Consider the following 19,890-nt stretch of genomic DNA (forward strand, 5'->3'; position numbering starts at 1 on the left):
TGCTTGGCGAACAGTGAATACATTCTAATTTTAATAACAAAGTAAAAAAAAGTCTCTTTTAAAATAATACATGGCCAGTAAAAAAAAAAAGGCTACTGGAACGCTTCACATTAGACATTGATAATGATAACTCTAATGATAATTTCTGTAAAGGAGAAAAGGAAACTATTTAAAAAAAAAAATCCCCTATATAGGCTACACCATTTTTTCCCCCTCATTTGCATACATATGGTCTGAAAACTGTGAAGCGTTACACGGACCTGACATGTTCCCCTACTTTTAATTTTCCTCTTGACAATAGATGTCATGTCACTAAATCTCATTTCAGCACATTTCTTAAATGGCTTTTTCTCATTTTAATACTTCATCTGGTCATCACTCATATCCATCCAAAGACTTTACAGACAAATAGATTTAATGTGATTACATTTAATACAGTTTTTTTGACCAACACAATTTGTATATAAAATATTTATTTTATGGGTATAACAGAAGCTTATTTCAATACTCACAGAAATATAACATAATATAATAGCAAATATGTTTTAATTTCTAAACAATCCGGATGAAACATCATAATCTTCTATGCTTATTAACTTGTTACACATTTTCTGTAAATCCACTTTTTTTTTAAAGTGTACCCATCTTCCCTTACTACAGTTCATGTTTCAATATCCCTAAATTGTCCTTAATATAATGTATTTGATTAAAAAAAAAAATCACAAAAAGTGTACTGATTTAAAACATTGGCATGCAGGTAGGAACAAACAGTGTATTTAAATGTATTAGTAGGAAATATGTAAATAAAACTGTATTTTAATTTGCATTATAAAATTTACATTGCAATAGTGAGTTTTAATTAATTTTGAACTGTACATAATCACACTATTCTGTCAAAACTGCCCGGCATGTGTTTACACAGTTGTCCACTGTTTAGGCATTTGTGTTTAAAAATCCACATGGTATTTACATGATTTTATGCCTTTTGGCTTTCCATATATTCTTTTAAAGCTGCTTTTCAAGCAACTTTATTATATAATTTTAATATGATTAATATAATTGTAATATTTAAAAATGTACATTAAAAAACAACAACTGAACTGCACAGTCACAGCACACTGGTCATCTCCAGTAAAACCAGCCACTGGCTCTGACCCTGCCTGGCCTCCTCAGTTGGACACATGGTGAGAATAGTGCTGAATGGTGCAGTTTGAGGGGATCAGTCTCTCACACATCTGTAGTGTTTGCCCAGCTGGGAAAGGTGTCTAAACTGAAGATAGCTCTGCCCCAGCTGTTTATGGCTAAGGTAATGGAGAGGATGCCGATGATATTCATTACAATCCCTGTCCTGGCCTGCGGATAAAAGCGAATATTTGGATAACCGACATTAATAGTTCTACATTCACATCAATAATGTTTGTCCAATTTTATTTCTTCATTTCATTTCATTGCCAAAGCATTCCATTTGCATCAGATATCGCTGTGCATTTTGGATTTAATCATTGTGTGACGGTTCATATATATATAAAAATGTTTTATTAATGGCTAACACTCACCATGTCAGACACTTTCAGGTATCCGTATGAGAAGACTATGGCGTTTGGAGGGGTGGCCACTGGCAGCATGAAGGCAAAAGATGCACTGAGGGTGCAGGGGATCATGACATACAGAGGGTTGATATGTATAGACTGGGACTGAAAACAAAACAAAACAATGAGTAAGGCCAGCTTATTAAAAAATATATATATTACGACATATGGAATTGAATTTAGCCCAATGCTATGTATAAATATAGACCTATATATAGTAATAGTTAAAAATATGTATTTAACTGCACTCTGATCAGTCCGACACAGCAACATCGGCTCAACCAGTAACTGGTCAGTATTGCAGTTAGGCCTACTAGGCCTAGTTTTTATTTATTTTATTTTTTAGATTTGTTTCGATAGAGAAGTTTTTCTGTGCATGTTATATCTGAGTTCTAGCCTTCTGTGTTTAGTAGTGATGGGAAACAAAACTTTTCGAAACTTTGAATCAATTGAACCAATTTTCACAAAACGATTTTCTGTTTAAGCACTCGAAATGCAACACACTGGTGACCCCTGCTGGTCAGAACGGTGTAAATGCAACAAAAACAACTAAAACATGCATATAAAAAAAAATTAAACTTTTACAAACCAAATGCAAATGTTTTATTAAAAGTGTAATCTATTAAATGCAATTAACAAATCATATAATGGCATGTAATATTAAGTCTCTTTATAATATGTGTTATTTCTTTAACGTCCCCCTGTTGTCAATCAAGTTATCCCTTAAAACCCATCTTTGATCACCAAAATGACATATTTCCTTTGAAAGAAAAATCTGCATGCCCTAAAATAGCTTGAATGTAACTGTACACTCCTTCCTCATTTATTATATGCAAATTAACCCCGCCCCCACTCAATCACACCAGCTCAGAGATCCAATCATTGACGGTCATACGTTTACAACGTGTGAAGTCAGAAACAAACACCAGTGATTTCAAACCGCGTTTTTAATACTCTTTGGTTCACTGCAGATTTAAGGACTCCGCAATGGTGTTGACTTAATATGAATTTACACATGGTTTGTCTAAACACCACAAAGACATATTAACACAATGATTTTCACCACAGGGGTACTTTAAATTGTGGGGATTGTTAATGGAGAGCTTGGTTAATCTGGCCAATAAGATACCAACTAAAACTCTTCCTTTTATTATACAAATATGTAATTGAAAACTTATAAAACTAAAAAAAAAAAAAAACACACGGACAGAAATATCATCCCCTAGCGGCAAACCACTGAAATGTATCTATCACATCATTAATGTCCAGCTCCTGTTTCCTTGGTTGCCCTGGTTTCTGTATATGTGACCACCATGGACCACAAAACCAGTCTTATGGGTACATTTTTACTGACTGGTTTATCACCTATATGCCTAGTCTTGAGTCTTCGTTATCTCTGTGAATTATATTGTTTATTAATAAAAGCTGTAAAAATGTCCACATCTACACGTTCTTCCTTCCTGAATGTTACTGCACTTTTAAATAGAAGTTAAATTAAAAATAAAATAATTTCTTTTTTGTCAAGTTTGGTCAAACAAGTAATTTCTTCAGGGAACAGAAGCTTTCAATACGGCCTGTAATTAGCTAATAGCAGACAGGCGGGGTGATCAGGAAATATATTCGAAAAGTCATTATTGTTGATAGTCGTTACTGTATATATATATATATAAAAAAACTTCTTTCTACAGTGATCTGGCTCTGTTCTCAAAGCTCAGTTGTGTTGCAGGTAACAGAGGAGAATAAACAACGCTGGCACACACAGGAGCGTCTACATATCTGCCTTCAGCAACAAGTGAATTAGCGAGGAGTTGAAAGCCCTCCATCTTCCCCCAATGCCTGTTCTTTCTCATTATTCCTTTCTCTTTCTTTTTCTCAACCTGACAACAATGACACATCTCCATGGTTTTCCAATATGAGCCACTTCAGCTTACAAATCCCTCCATTCACAGGCTCTCTTGCATAGGCTAATTCATGAGAAGAGGGCAGGACGTGCCAACTGCACAGCAAGAGACAAGAAAGGTTTATGGAGGAAGAAGCTGTGCTTATTAAAAGAAACCTTCACAATTACGCAACTTGTTCATTTGTGTCTGGTATAATATAAATGACAGATAAACAAATAAATCTTTCATTCCTTGTAAAATCCAACGTGAATGCAACATGTGAGTTTGAAAAAATAGTTATATCTCACTATTGCAAAATCAACATGAAACCATGTTGAAAAACGTGAATAATATTTTAATCAGTGATTCAGATCTATACATTGGACACTACACCAGCTAAATAAATCAAATTAAGATGCCATTAATGACACACATATACACACACACACTTTTTTTATTATACATACAGTACAATTTTTTATTTTGTCCTGGCAATGCTGAATTTTCAGAATCCATTACTCCAGTCAAAAGAACAGCATTTATTTGAAATATAATTCTTGTAAAAGTCTTTACAGTAGTGTTTAAATCAAATTAATGTCCGTGCCAAATGAAAGTATGAATTAAAATGACTTTAAAAGTATTAATTAATTACTTAAAATCTTCCTGACCACCAACTCACTCAGATTGTTAATTATATATTATATATATATATAAAACACTTAAAGGCCAACTGAAGTGCCTTGAAACACAGCATTATTCAATGTGTTAACGTAATTTCCACTAAAACAGGAAGACGGGGGCGGGACATATCGAGCAGCTCCTCCTCTTTTTAAAAATAGCCAATAGCGTTTTGTTTACATCACAGACAACTCGGCCAGAGCCGCTGATCTCGGTGAAGCCGCAGTTTCCTCCTACTCTCCAACAGTTTCTCCTCCATATTGCTTTAAAATATAGCATTCTGTGCATAATTCAAATGGGTCCGATACGTACAATCCACTCTGTGTTATCGTGTCTCTGGACCGGAGCACACTGTGTGTGCGCTGTAGTGGCGATTCGCGTGACACATAGTGAAACCAGACTTAATTCGCCCCAATGGAAAGCATATTTACACTGTCAGAATCATTCCCTATCCCCTATAAAGTGCACTGTAAAGGTAGTAAATGTGTGAACAACTGACCGATTTCAGCTGCAGCTTAAGCATCTATTTATAGGGGACGGGACGCTTCAGATTCTAGAGAGCATTTGATTGGACAGCAAATCTGATGAGAAGCTGAAGTGCAGCATGATGTCATCCAAACCATTGATCCACATTGGCGGATGTGAGACTGTACATTTTGAATGCTTATATCTTCTAAATGCAAATTTTGTCACTGGTTTGGAGCACACTATAGCTTATAGATGACAGTAAGGCAAAAGACAAAAAGACAAAACAAATTCTATTTCATGGGGACTTTAAAACAAAACTGACCCGTGATCTTAGACTTTTTGGACTAACTGAATGTCAGTACTTAGTAATTGAATTTTTTTTTTTTTTAACGGCTAAGACAAATTGGAAAAAAAAAGTCTTGCAAACTGCCAAACTTGATTAAATTACACAATGTTGTGGTCAGAAGTTCTTTGTCAGACATTTCCATAAATGCCTGCAGACTTTCTTTCCATTTTATTGACTGCGTCCTGCGCACCTTTCAGCGACTACAAAGATGTACGATGAGCATGTATTTATTTATTTGTGAGCTTCACAGTTTAAGAATATATATCATGGTGAATATTAGATGCGTACGTACCATAGATGCGAGTATAGGCAGAAATAATGTTGCTGTGGCAACATTGCTGGTGCATTCAGTGAAGGTAGCTATCATCAGACACACGACAATGGCAATCGCCCAGGGAGGAATACTCTGAAGAGGCGACAACTGATCTCCAAGCCATTTTGACAGCCCTGAGACCTGAGCATTGACCCAGATAAAAGTAAACAAAAACAGAAAGCATGACGATTGAAGCTGACTTTTTATATGGTGTTTAATTAAGACCTGCAGGTTATCTTTAGTCTTTCTCATGTCCTCTCATTAAAGCATTATGTGTTGGCTTTCAAGCAGCTCACTGTTTAAACCACTAAGATGTGGGTGATATGACCAAAATTTTTACCACGATATAAGTCATTTTCAACTACATTGAGGAACAACATCACAATAAAGGGATCCTGCCTGAAATCAGAGATGTTACCAATTGAAACAAAAGCCATACCCTATATTTCTCAACACTTTTGTGTAAATGACTGCACATTACATTTGGAAAATGTTAAACTTGGATCATTCTCTTTAACAACTGGCTATTTTTTTTATCACCAAAGACAAATAGTTGTCTCTTTATTGATGGTGTACTAGAATTGTACACTCTTGCTTAGAACATAACCATCATATTAATCTCTGGTCACACTTTTTATTAGGTGTCTTTAACTACTACTTTTACATTTACATTTACATTTAAATTGATTAATTTTGCAGAAGTTTCAGACATTAGAGTTAGATTTCAGGCTTAGAGTAGCATGAGAAAGAATAGGGAGGGATTAAAGGAAAGTGCAAGCTTTTATTTCATGATGTGGTTAAAGTGATAGTTCACCCAAAGATTAAAATGACCCCATGATTTACTCACCCTCAAGCCATCCTAGGTGTATATGACTTTCTTCTTTCAGACAAACACAATAAGATAAAAAAAATTATCTTCCAAGCTCTTCCAAGATTTATAATATAGTGAATGTCCTGATTTTGAAGTCCAACAAAAGTGCATCCATCCATCATAAAAGTAATCCATAAGACTCAGGGGGTTAATAAAGTCCTTCTGAAGCAAAGCGATGGGTTTTTGTATAAAAAATATCCATATTTAAAACTTTATTAACTAAAATAACTAGCTTCCAACAGACGGCCGACTTACGCCAAAAGGACTGCTGACACGATGTATGACGGATGAAAGGAGTAGCATAAGCTGTGATGCCTCTTGCGGTTCAAACTATTAGGGCTTGGCAACAAACTCAAGTTCCTCTATTAGGTCGAAATCTTCCGACATTTCTCAATAAAAATTCTCGTTTTAGACTTCTAATTCGTGACCTGTGTTTTGTTTTGCTCTATCCTCTGCGCTTCCGCGTCAGTATGTAGCGCAGAGGATAGAGGATCATCAGTATGTCATGCGTCAGGTCAGAAGTTACTCTTTCGTCTTAAATTGATGCATACGGCCGTCTGTCGGAAGCTAGTCATTTTAGTTTATAAAGACATTAATATGGATATTTTTCTTAAACAAACACATCGCTTCGCTTCATTAACCCTCCGGAGCAGTGTGGAGTACTTTTATGGCGGAGGGATACATTCTACATTCACTCCTATTATAAAGCTTGGAAGAGCAAGGTCATTTTTAATATAACTCAGATTGTATTTATCTGAAAAAATAATGTCATATAGACCTAGGATGGCTTGAGGGTGAGGGTAATTTTCATTGTGGGGTGAACTATCCCTTTAATTCAATGAAGAGATGAGTTTTCAGCTGTCTTTTGAATATTGTCAGGGATTCCGGATGAATTACAGAAATTAATTACAGATTTCAATAAATGCAGGTATTTAGTAAATATAAGTACAATGTACAAACATGTATGTTGACAATAAATCCATTGTATCAAATTATTAATTTAAAATGTTAATAGTAGTTAAAGACACTTAGGGCCCTATCTTGCACCCAGCGCAATTGACTTTGAACACCGACGCATGTATCATTTCTATTTTGCACCCGCGCACAGCGGACTTTTCCCTCCACAGACGCATGTCGGTAAATTAGGGAATGAACTTGCGCTCGCGGGGGCGGTTCAGCGCAAAGAGGAGGCGTGTTCCGGCGCAAAACTTCCTGGTGCTATTTTCCACTTTTAGAAAGCAATTGCGCCACTGACCAGGAAAAAAACAGTCTAAAGACAGTGGCGCGTTGCGCGTTGGTGATATGGTATTTTAAGGGCGCGTGCTTGGCCATAATGTAGCGTGTTAACGCGCATCCACTTTGATTCTCTAATAATTATAAACAGACGCAGCAGTTTTCATTTTTGCAAATCATACATTATTACAAGGAAAAATATTAACACACGAGGGAAATCATTGTTGTGTCCGTGAAGATGTGAAAAAGATCTATCTAGATAAAAAAAAAAAAAATCTAGATTAGGCTACACATTTACCCAAATTTTATGTCTGTTTAACCGAAGCTAATTTGGGTGGGTTTCTCCCATCATCCCCATTGTCACTTCTCTGTGTTTTACGGCCCTGACGAGAACGTCGGTCTCCTCGGCTGTGAACCGCTACTGGCGTGCGCCGGCAAACCCGCCGTTATAATAGCGATCCGCCATGGAACAAGCGCGCCGGCTCTTAAAGGGAATGTGAGAGGACGCTCTGATTGGTTTATTTCACGTTACGCCCAAACCACACCTATGAATAATGAAGCTACTTCAGACCAACCCCTTTTAGATTTGCGCCAGGCGCAAGAGGCATTTATCCCGCCGGGAAAATAGCAACAGCGCCGGGATCCGCCCACAAAGTTACTTGCGCTTTGCGCTTTGACACTTGCGTTTCAGATCGTTAAAATAGGGCCCTTAATATACAATGAGAACAAATCTAATAATTACTTTTGAACATCAGACTTTTTATTTTATTTTAAGAATCGCTAAGACTGGCATTGAACAAAAGCAATAATTAATAGAACAACACAGACCATACTATAAATACAACATACTAGCTCTAAATTTCGGAAGAACATTATTATCGTCATATCGCCCAGCCCTAAAACTTGGTAAAGCACTAAGGGTAAAGAAAATATATATATGTGACTTGAATATTTTGAAAAGCATTTGTTGTACCTCACTGCCTTTAGCCAGGGCAAAGCCTCCCCCCAGCAGCAGGATGATGCTCCAGGGCATCTTCTTCTGTGCCACATTCCAAGTCAGCAAAGCTGGAGTCGGCCCACTGTCTTGCTGGGGCACTGACATAGACCACAGTTACATTTCTTCATGTTATTTATTTATTTACATTTTTATAATAAAAAAACAACAACAACAACAACAACATCAACAAATTCTCAACAGCACTACTTAATGTCAATAAAATACAGAGAAGTCATGTAGATAATGATTTTTCAGCAACAACAACAAAAAATAAAAAGGGGGAGGGGGGTATTCAGATAATGTGGAAAAACAAGATTTGTACAATGATTGTGCTCATTGATACCAACAAATATTAATATTAATATATATATATACTGTATATACAGGATATCCATTAAGTTATACTATCTACACTATCTAGCTTAATAGTCAAACAAGACATCAGCTAAGCAGGTGTTAAACTGACCTGCGTCAAAGCTCTGTGCTCTCCAGAAGCACAAACGTGGAGGCTTAGAGGGAAAAACAAAAAGCAGGGCAGCTACAAACACCGCCACTGTGGCATCTGTCACAAACCTGCACAGAGGTGAGCCATGAGGTTGAACAAGGGGTTAGAGTTCATAACACAACAGATGATTTAGAAAAGTGTGCAGATTCTATTATGTTCTGTTCTTTTTTCAGACCTTTCACCCAGAGAGAATCTCAGTTCACAGTTTTAAATCCTTAAAATCTTAGCATGTGACCGTCATCAGGAAATGTACACAGATGTTGTTTGCAATGTGGGGCAACTCCATTCACATTTATGCTGGACATTAGACCTACAAATAAAGGTACAAGCCACAGTTGATAACAGGAGAACACTGTGTGTCTTAACCAATGGTCAAATTGACAGCTGAAATTTACATTTCTTCGTTTAATTTTAGAGGCATTTTGCCCATAGACCTGAGGTCATTCTGGATATTAATGTTTTTTCAACATTATGTCTATTTTGACATGTTTTTATTCAGTTTGGAGGATCCTTAAAACTGGAAATTGTTTGGAGTTTGTTTACCCTCAAACGGTATCAGAGGACATTTCATTTTACAGTGCACAAAATATGTAATTGTGTTTCATTACAATTAATGATGTTTGATAGACTTGTAAATCAAGCCACGTTGCAAAGTGGTGTTACTTCGCAAAGGTATTAGTATTGTACAATGTTCTGTAGAAAATGAGAATGTCGTTTTTGCAAATGTTGCCTCAACAAAAATAAACAATTTTAACGGTAAGACACACACACACACACTCACACACACACACACACACACACACACGCACGCACGCACGCACGCACGCACGCACGCACGCACGCACGCACGCACGCACGCACGCACGCACGCACACACACACACACACACACACACACACACACACACACACACACACACACACACACACACTGGATGAGCAATAGTATTAGTTATGCTTGTCTTAGCAAACACCACTAAAATGGTTTCTGTGTCTTGTTATCAATGATAGTGTTTTTATCCTTACTCTTTTTCAGCATTAAAAAAGTTTGTTGCCCAGCCAGCCACAAAGCCTGGTTCACGAGTGAACCAAAGCACCACCAAGAGGACGAAGAGGGCAAGGACACTCAGCTCCCCAAAGGTCATGGGCCCAAGACTCCGGTGCTCCTCCTTGATTACATTATAGGCAGCAATCTCCTTCTCTGTCTTCACCGTCCCACAGCCCCATGTCTTTCTGAAGCTACATTCAACATTAAATGTTAGAATAACCTACTGTATATTATACGATAGCATAAGCATGATGCAGATGAGTTTAATTCATTGGGAAATGACACTCACTTTAAACCCAGAAACACAATCTGTAGCCACAGCCAGGCCAGTATGAGCATGATGATCATGTTGGGGAAGGCAAATCCAAACCATGATGCAAAGTTTATGACGTCAGGGTTGTCCGGGAATAGTCTGTAGGTCAAACAAATGTTGATTTAATATGCTTATTAAAAAAATAAGCAAGAGGTAAGAATGTATGGTACGTTTCTCTCATGCCTAGGGGAAAAAGCTCTAATGTGCGGTACCTACTGGTTCATCTGTCCCATAAGAACGAGGTTTGGTCCAGTGCCTGTGAGCGTGGCTGTCCCACCAATGCTGGCTGCGTAGCACACACATAGCGTCAGGCCTTTACACATCTTTAGTTTTTCTTCTGCGTCTCGAGAATGCTCTTCTGGGTCGGATTCAATTGAGAAGCTGTGGCCATTCAGAACCACTGAGGACAATAAAACAGAAGTTTTGGTACATTTTATACAATTTGAAACCTTTACATATCGCCTGTACAAAACATGAATATGCCATTAGACTGCGCTGCGAAACTTTACAATGTTAAATATTTTTAAATGATACCAGTAAACTTTGGCAGCCCTAAAACATTACAAATAAAACAATTTTAGGGATAAATGTGTAAGAAAGCATGTGTAAATGAACGCCAAATTATTGGTTGACGGCAGGCCGATGAAGTCACATGGAGCCTAAGACGTTCCCGTAAGTCAGTTGCTGCTATGGAAACGTTAATACCCACTATACGCCATGCTGACCAAAGGCTGCCTGTGCGCTGTGAAGGTCACCAAGCACAATATTGCCAGGCTTAAGCGCTGAAGGACTCGATGGGCCTCGACCCAGAGAAACCTAAATGCGTCAGCAACCAATTAGGACACATCCTGTGCCACTACATTCTTGTTCCCTAGAAAGCTCCGTATTATAGGCACTAGGAAAAAGCCCCATAGACTCCATGCTTAACCGTTAATGAAACGGGGAGACCAGTGCGAGCCACAGCTACAGGACAGCCCAGAGCTGTAGATGAAATAGGGAGTCGTTCTCAGCAATTCTACGTATAATCAATCCAGACCTGAACACAAGCCTAAGGGAGCTGCGTACTGAAGGGAGCTGGAGAGGCAACAGACAATGAGTCGCTAACTGTGATAACCCACTACATTCTGTCAGTCTGCTCTTATTTCTCACAGTCAACTGCTTAACACACCCAGCTGTGCTGGAGGGAGGACAACCGAAGAGTGAAGGGGTCCCATCATCTCACCACAACCACTCCTTCAGTCAAAAGTTAACAGTTCACTGCTAACACCTCCAGTTATACTAGAGTAAGGCCAACCGAAAAGTGAGAGGGTCGCCGCTACCCCTCCTTCAGTAAGCAGCTCCCTAAACTGTGGTCCTACTTCGTACAGTGAGATGTTCAAAGATGGCTGTTGTCACGGTCTTACAACCAAAGTGTCAAAAAATTTAGCATGATCATCTCACAGTGTGTTTGCTGCTAAGATCTACATCTACTGACTAGCCAATAAAAATGCAATATGAAATGGTGTATTGATCAACACAACATGGTGCTAAGACTTAAAACTACTTTTTTGCAAAAAAAAGCTCCATTTGCAAAATTGGCATGCCAAGTTGGCCTCTTTTCCCTAGCCACGACTGCGTCCATATTCTCCTCTTTCACTTCCTTCTCTTTTTTTCAGTGCACATAAAAAACACAATTGTCAAAATGCAATTCATCTTGCTCTATTTGTTTACCACTAGTATATGCTGATGACGTTTTCTTCTAACTTAAGTCGTAGCCTACGATACAATCGGTGTCATCAGCGTACAGTCTACATACATGTCGTACCCAAGTTTATTAGATCCATGTCGTCCCAGCAAACATTTGGACGTTTAATGACCGTTAAAAAGATATCCAAAAGATGGTTAAAAAATAGTTCCGAAATGAAAGTTAAATGGACGTCTTTGACGTTATCTGTTCTGTGTTACATATTTTTACCGATTTATGTTTACGTTGCCGTCGGACCAATGTTTGCTGCGGTGTGATTTGTAATGATCCTATAGGTTCTGTTTTTAAAGAAAACTAAACTAATACAAATGACAAAAAATAAATAAATAAATTACTACAACTTTTAATTGAAATGAAAATGGAAAATAAAACAATATATATAAAAATATAATAAATATTAATAAAAAAATAATAGTATGATACTAAAATAACACTAATTAGAACCCCAAATCAGATCAAAAAGTGCATACAATCTTCACTGTTTATGTCTGAACTGGGTATATATCTTCAAGATATATTAATATTATTTCTCACTCTGGGTTTCATTTGGTTTCTCAGTATTTTTCTCTTCATTCTCTGGAATGGAGGTCTGCTCTTGTTCTGCTGTGTTGTTGAGCTGCTCGAGCACAGCTTGAACGATGGGCACCATCATGGCTGTTGTGGCCGTGTTACTGATCCACATGGAGAGGAAGGCCGTTACTCCCATGAAGCCCAGCATCAGCCTGCAGAAAGGCAGAAGAGGTATTACTGAGACTGCTGTTTTCAATAAGCATATTCTCAGAAAATTTTAATTGCTTACAGAGCTGGTCGTACGCCCACGATGAGCAACACCCGGAGTGCGATTCTCTTGTGTAGGTTCCAGTGTTCAACAGCTACAGCCACCATCAGCCCACCCAGAAACAGCATGTTGGTGTCCTTTAGGTACTGCATACATACCTATCATACAAATATATAAAGTTTGAGTCACATATGAAACAGCAAAAAAAAAAGTGTACCATATTGTAGGACCAAGAAGAGTATGAAGATCTTCATTCCTTTAGGATTAAGATTATAAAAGTATGATGAAGAAACATGACGAGGACAAATGAAGGATGTATAGTTAATAAGAAAGATATGCTTTACGGTAGGAGACATTAATGAGGGTAAAGTCAGTTATGCTAAAAGGATGACTTTGGTTTATAGGACCTGAAACCTACATCTTTGGACTCCATGATTCTGAAGAGCGGAAAGAGCACAGCAGGCAGGAGAGCAGTGATAGCCAGTGGAAGCACCTCTGTACACCAGTACACTGCCATCAGTGCAACTACATAGGCACATCCAGCCTCCTGCAGATGAAAAACAGAACACAGCCAAGAGTATGAATATATGAATCATTCAAGAGTCAGTCCGTTTTATTTAAATAACACTGAAGACTGGATAAATGGCTGCTAAAACTTCAGCTTTGCCATCAAATAACATTTGAAAACATATTACTGTAAAATAGAAAAAAAGTTAGCCTATTTTAAATTGTAATAATATTTTGCAACTGTTTTACTGTGTTTTACAAAGATATATACATTTCTTATGAATTAGTGTTAATCAACAGCAAAATGATGCTCACATCACAATAATTCACTGCTTTTGTTTTACTGTGAATTCACATTTTAAAGTTGTCTTTAACCATGCCACTGTAAGAAATGATATTGCTTAGTGATGTAATTGTTTTGAAGTCACCATACGGTGATTAGTGTTCCATTTGCTTGGGATCTAGGACCTTGTAAATTCATATTCAAATTATTCCCTGGTAATAAAAAATTGAAGTATACTTGCAGCCAGACTAATTTAGTATACTTCAAGTGTGTTAATGATTAGTTAACTTGAAGTGTGCTATTTTGAAACAACTAGTTTTGAACTAAGTATATTTTAGTTGTAATTAAATTTACAACCTTGATGTTGATTCAACAAATAAAGCATAACATTAAGTATATTTAGTGTACTTTTGTGTACTAAATTGGAACAACTTTAAGTATACTTAGTATTCTTTAAGTAGGCCTATATGTCTGTGTAGAGACTAAATACATGCTTGATTAATGATATTAAAGTGTACTTTTTTTGTTGTTACAAGTACATCACAAATTCAATACAAATGTCTTCGAAACATACAAGCAATATACCATAAGTGTATTTATATATATATATATATATATATATTAAAGATTTATTTATTTTGCAATTGGCTATGAGGCTATTGGCGCCGACCATAAGTGTATTATATTTGAGTAATGCTCAGTAATACTCAGTATACCTTTGGCTTATTCCAAATACTACAAATTGCATACTTTGTCTTCAATAACAAATGCACATTAATAAACAAATAATACTCAGCTATACTTTGTACAAAATTACTATTGTATACTATAATGTCTTTTGAAAGTATACGTTCAATGCATTGTTACAAAGATCATTTACAACACACAGTTAAAATACCTAAAATATGTTTTTAATAAAGTGCAAATAAATACACAAATATACTAAAGTACAATTATTTTAAAGTGTGTTAAAAGTTGTATTGTGAAAATGGTAAAAGCATGATGCTATTATACTTTTAATATATTTAAAATGTGTTATTATATTTGCAATGAACTATTGAACAATGGAATTTCAAATACAATAAAGTATACTTTTTTTCACTAGGGCTGGAATATACTGTAATATCACACTCACATTTTTAACAGTGTGGCCAAAAGTGATGTCTGGAGGGGATATTTGTTTGAATGACCCTACAAGTTTGAATAAACCATCAAAATAAGAAGAAAATATGTGAAGAACACAACAATAAACTTGGTTAAGGTATTTGTCAAAACAAAATTATTTACAAATGAAAGGCAAACTACAGCTATGTTTTTGCATTTGTTAATTTATTTGTATTAAAGCCCTAAAATGATGTCCTCACAATTTGGCATGTTTCTCTGCATAAATGAAACAATTGACTCCAAGCGCAACTACAAAAAATATGCTTACAAAATCTTCAACAATTTTGTATTCATATTTGAATAAAGGGCGAATATGTCAATTTACATCTGGACATCACTTTTAGCCTGTATATAGCAGTTTATATTCATATTTGAAGGGGCTCTCGCAATGGGATCATTATATGTGGGTGTCCTTAATATGAAAAACAAACACACCTGGAATAAGAAACTTATCCAAACACTGGTAAACTTTTCATCAAGGTAATACAAAATTGTAATGTGTAACTGTCGGCATTGTTTCATGCATTTCTAGATGTTCTTGGATGCTATATGCTTTGACTTAAGAAGGGCCTGAGGTGCAAAGTTCATTTCATTACTCAGTCACTCAGAAACACTCAACTGCAAAAAGATCTGATAACAATCAGACAAGTGTCAAAATAATGCTATAAAGACCATAACATATTACACATTATCTAATTATGAAACATTGCTGAGGCTCCGTTTACACGTGGATGGCTAGCCTATTTTCATAAACGGACATTTCACCCCTCTCCGTTTTCAAAAATAACATCGTGCACACCTGACAGTTTTCAGAAAAGTGTTCGTTGCACGAACCCGTGTATATGTCGTCTAGAGCATGCCAAACCTGCAGTGTAACGAGAAGCTCAAGCCCACGTTAGCCAATCAGAATCCCGTAAATAGTCACATACTGTGACGTCGGCTGCCTAAAACGGCTGTTTTTCTCAGTTTGCATGCAAACGTGCAAACAAAGTTTTCCAAAATCTCCACTCTGGCCGGAGTTTTTAGAAAGAATCGTTTTCAGAGGAGAAGGGAAATGTCTCCGTTTTTCAAAATAACCATGTAGGCCTACGTGTAAACGGAGCCTGAGATGAGACTACAAACTACATGAATAATTTTTGTTGACATAACTAACTGTGCTCCGTTTCCCAAAAGCATTGTAAGCCTAAGTAGAGCTTAGCTCATGGTGGTTTTGAGAAACACAGCTCTGGCAGTGGATCTGTAGTTCCCAACATGCTTTGCAAAGGACTGCATTAGGAGAATACATTTAGGGATTAAGATTTATTTTATATGTTTATATGTTTTTCAGTAAAGGGAAAGATGTTGGTAGTTTATGTTAATGTTTAATGTTCAGTAATGTTGGACATTTAAATGAGTTTCTAATGTTGAATGGATACCATTGTGCTGAAGAAGAGTAGCGCTTGTGCTTAGGCTATAGGCACTCAGTGTTCTATGCTTTCTTTTAACACCTGTATGCTTAACTTGTGTATACAGTAATAATCATTGATAGTACATTTGATAATTAAGCCTAAGTAAATTAAAGGGGTGGTTGAATATGATTTCAATTTTCTAACTTTAGTTAGTGTGTAATGTTGCTGTTTGAGCATGAACAGCATCTCCAAAGTTACAAAGTTCAAAGCAAAATTAGATATTTTCTTTTAAAGAAATAGCTTTTTAAGGACTACAAACGGTTGGTAGGGACTACACAAGCTTCCTCCTGGGATAGTGACATCAGGAAACCTACAATTTAAATAAACCCCACCCCCGGGAACGCTAAGATTATCATGACAGAATATGCTAAGCAATGACTAGAAGATAACTATACACATAAGCTACATAAATTCATCAACTAACCAATCAAAAATGTCCTGTCGCATTCTACATTGCATTCTTCCTCTTGAGTCTCTCCATCATTGTCCGACTCGGGTTTGAACATATATAGGCCTATATTTTTTTAAATTTTCAGTGCATGTCTGTGTGAGGTAAAAGGACACAAGCTGTTGAAGCTCCGCCCTCTGTGGAGCAGCATCTCATTTGCATTTAAAGGGACAGACACAAAAACGGCGTTTTTGCTCACCCTCAAGAAGTGACAATTTTAACATGCTATAAAAATATCTGTGGGGTATTTTGAGCTAAAACTTCACATACACACTCTGGGGACATCAAAGACTTATTTTACATCTTGTGAAAATGGCATTATACCACACCTTTAAATTAGAAACTAAGTTTGACCAACATACTTTTTTTTAAGTATTTGCTTAAAACATTTGCTAGTATAAGTTAATTTTACCTAAACCAACCAAATTGTGTTGACCCAACTAAACTGATTTATTTTGAATGAACTATAAATTAAATTGTGTTATGCTTCAGTAAAACCTTGTTTTTTTCAGGTTGGTTGAATTCAGTTCTCTGAATCTTCTCTGAATCTCAATCTTAAATCACGTATTTCATTTCAACAAAACCTGTTATTCTAGATGTTACCACATGAAGTACATTTTCTAATTGTTGCAGTGTATAAGATTTTAAACGTTCTTATAATTATTTGTTAGCATGAAAAAAAAAAAAAAACCTTTTGACAGTAAAGGGTTAAGACAAATATAGGGCATTGTGTGTTTGTGGTGAAAGAATGTGTCGCCCCTAGTGTTACGCATGGTCTCGTACCCTTGCTCGCAGGGCACAGAGAAATCCGACTGAAAGAACCTCGAAAGATGTGTAAAGAGTCCAACTCAGGGTCTATCTCGACTCTCTTTCGCATGTTTTAGACACGCTTGACTGTCAAATCAAATCACTCACTGGCCAGTGAGAACGACACAGCATTTATATTTATGGATCTTTAGCTTTTCAGTTAATCACATTTTTGCCTATTTAAAACATTTAACATGCATCATAAAAGTAGCCTCACCTTTGTTCCAATGACAAGTGGCAAAGGAAGGAGAAGGAATGGGGTGCAAAAGAGAATCAGTCCATTTTTCATCCTCCATATAAGGCTCAGAATATGTGAAGCCTTCATTAGGCCTGTGGGTTTAGGATAACTTTACAAAGACAAGTCCACACGGGAGGAAACTACGCAAAACTTCTGTGGACTGATCTGTGGACAGTGCAGGGGATCGCGCGCGCTCTCTCTCTTTCTCTGTCTTTCTCATTCACACACACGCTCGCTCGCACGCACGCACACACACACACACACACACACACACACACACACACTGGAGCGCATAATTATGCGCGTGCGAGGTTTGTACCGGTTCTCAATTCTTAAATATTAACCTATGAATTTCATCACCAAAGTTTCGTCAACATACCTTACTTGTCACAGTCAATCAATCGCATGCAGGTCTGGTTTATTCATAATAGACCTGACAAACGATTTAGAGAGGAATCTTATGCCTTGGACAGTCATAATTACACATTAAAAATATAGCTATTTTCAGTCTTCTCAACAGATCCAAGTATACCCTCAGGGACCAGGCTCTAATACAGTAGCCTATATCTGCTCACAGAAGCACGTTTACTGTAAGTGCTTCCTCTTCTATCTTTGACATCTCCTTTACTGTTCACAAATCCCCAAATTCATGATTGATATTTTCTCACAAAGGTATTTGAAAGTAAGGGACCACAGCCTGAATGAACTAGGAAAGTGATATTGGATGGGGGAGCTCTTATCTGAGTAGAGTTGAATGACAGGGAGATAAACAGAGGGTAGCCTACACTGATCCTTTCCTGAAACTCTACACAGAAACAGCAGGGAGGCAGACTCACAGACCTGCTGAGAGACTGACAATAGTTCTCTGTGAGAGGGAAAGGATGAGGTTTCCTTAAGTCAGTGAGTTGTGGGAAATCCTGATGAACCCAATTTTTTTGGTTTCAGGTGAACGTTTTGCTGCTGCTGTAAAAACAATAATATAAAGTGAAACATCAATAACAAGACTGATCAGAACAGTCATAAAGGGATTGTTTATTTATGATACAGCCAAATTATGTAATAAAAGAAAGTTAAAGTGGTGGATCAAACTCGACTTTGGACAGTTTTGATTTATTCCCCTATGGTCACAAATGCATACAAGGACATCTTCATGTTTTATAGATTTACAGCATGAAATTGTGAAATATTTAACAGACAAAACAAAGAGAATACAAAGTACACCATAATGTCAAAGGAACACTAAACCAAACCCAAGTCTCTTTTGGGATAGTGTTGCACAGCTTGGTGGAACAATTTATTGGTCATTCTGTCAGGGTTCTATCACTTCTGTCTATTTCTTGGTTTTGTGACAGAGACCTGACACTCCTGTTTTCCCTTGTCTGTGCCTTGTTTCATGTGCTTTTATGTCATGTTTTGTCTTGTGCTGTGTAGTACACAGCTTGTGTTTTACACTAGCTGTGTGCTTTCATGTTGTCATGTTTTGTATGAACACGTGGCTCATGAGTTCTCATTGGCTGCGTGTTCATGTCTGGTTATGTGTGAGCACATGGCTTGTGATTTGTTTTACTGGCCATGGGCTTGTGTTTTTTGTCATGTTTGGTGTGAGCACATGGCTTGTCATGTGTTTTCCTTGTGCCATGTGCTCTCCTGTCATTGTCTAGCCCCTCCCACCTTGTTACTATTGAGTAATTTGCCCCACCTGTCCTCCCTCGTTACCTGCTTGGTTTGCTCTCCCTATTTATTCCCCTTATGTTTTCAGTCCTGTGCTGGTTTGTTGTCTAAGGTACCCTCATGTTTCCTGTTCTTGCTCAGTCCAGGTCATGTAAAGTCTTGCTGCCAGTCTTGTTTCCCCCAAGGGGTAGTTGTTGTTTGTATTTTGTTTTATTTTATTATTTAAAGCCCATCAACTCTGCACTTGAGTCCTTGCTCCTTTTATCACCCGAAACCCTGACACATTCTTCTCGTCAGTATTGTTCATCTGGAATAACAGGAACTTTTTTTTATATTCCTATTCAGTTCTAATTGGATTTAAATGATTTAATTCAAAATATAGAATTGGATCTAGTATTATAATTAAATTGAACTAACAATTAAAACTGAATATGTACCCAATAAGTTTTTTAAGTATAGACAAATATGTTCTAGAAAGTTTTGTTAATGTTCCTTATAATGTTCGTTATATTTCTCTAAATGTTCAAATTTGTAAAAAAAAAAAAAAAAATCTTGGTTATGC

General features: G+C 37.0%; 1 protein-coding gene across 1 annotated transcript; it reads right to left on the reverse strand.

Annotated features, from left to right (window-relative positions):
* Nucleotides 1-399: 399 nt before the first annotated feature.
* slc13a5a (solute carrier family 13 member 5a) lies at nucleotides 400-17,903 on the reverse strand. The gene is made up of 12 exons (XM_079585392.1): nucleotides 17,637-17,903; nucleotides 13,181-13,309; nucleotides 12,784-12,920; nucleotides 12,519-12,706; nucleotides 10,457-10,640; nucleotides 10,217-10,339; nucleotides 9,906-10,118; nucleotides 8,842-8,948; nucleotides 8,352-8,473; nucleotides 5,254-5,415; nucleotides 1,557-1,694; nucleotides 400-1,353 (listed from the first exon to the last, which is right to left on the reverse strand). Exons 1-12 carry the CDS (start codon nucleotides 17,742-17,744, stop codon nucleotides 1,228-1,230), a joined length of 1,737 nt encoding a protein of 578 aa, XP_079441518.1. The 5' UTR covers nucleotides 17,745-17,903; the 3' UTR covers nucleotides 400-1,227.
* Nucleotides 17,904-19,890: the final 1,987 nt, after the last annotated feature.

The sequence above is a fragment of the Phoxinus phoxinus genome (genome assembly GCF_949152265.1).
Source record: "Phoxinus phoxinus genome assembly, chromosome: 17".
In the NCBI taxonomy this organism is placed as follows: domain Eukaryota; kingdom Metazoa; phylum Chordata; class Actinopteri; order Cypriniformes; family Leuciscidae; genus Phoxinus; species Phoxinus phoxinus.

Coding starts and splice junctions, on each gene's coding strand:
- slc13a5a (XM_079585392.1), bottom strand. CDS start 17,744: ATGAAGGCTTCACATATTCTGAGCCTTATATGGAGGATGAAAAATGGA. Junction 10,340..10,456: donor CTTATGGGACAGATGAACCA/GTAGGTACCGCA, acceptor TTTGACCTACAG/ACTATTCCCGGACAACCCTG. Junction 1,695..5,253: donor TGCCTATACTCGCATCTATG/GTACGTACGCAT, acceptor TTTTGTTTTCAG/TCCCAGTCTATACATATCAA.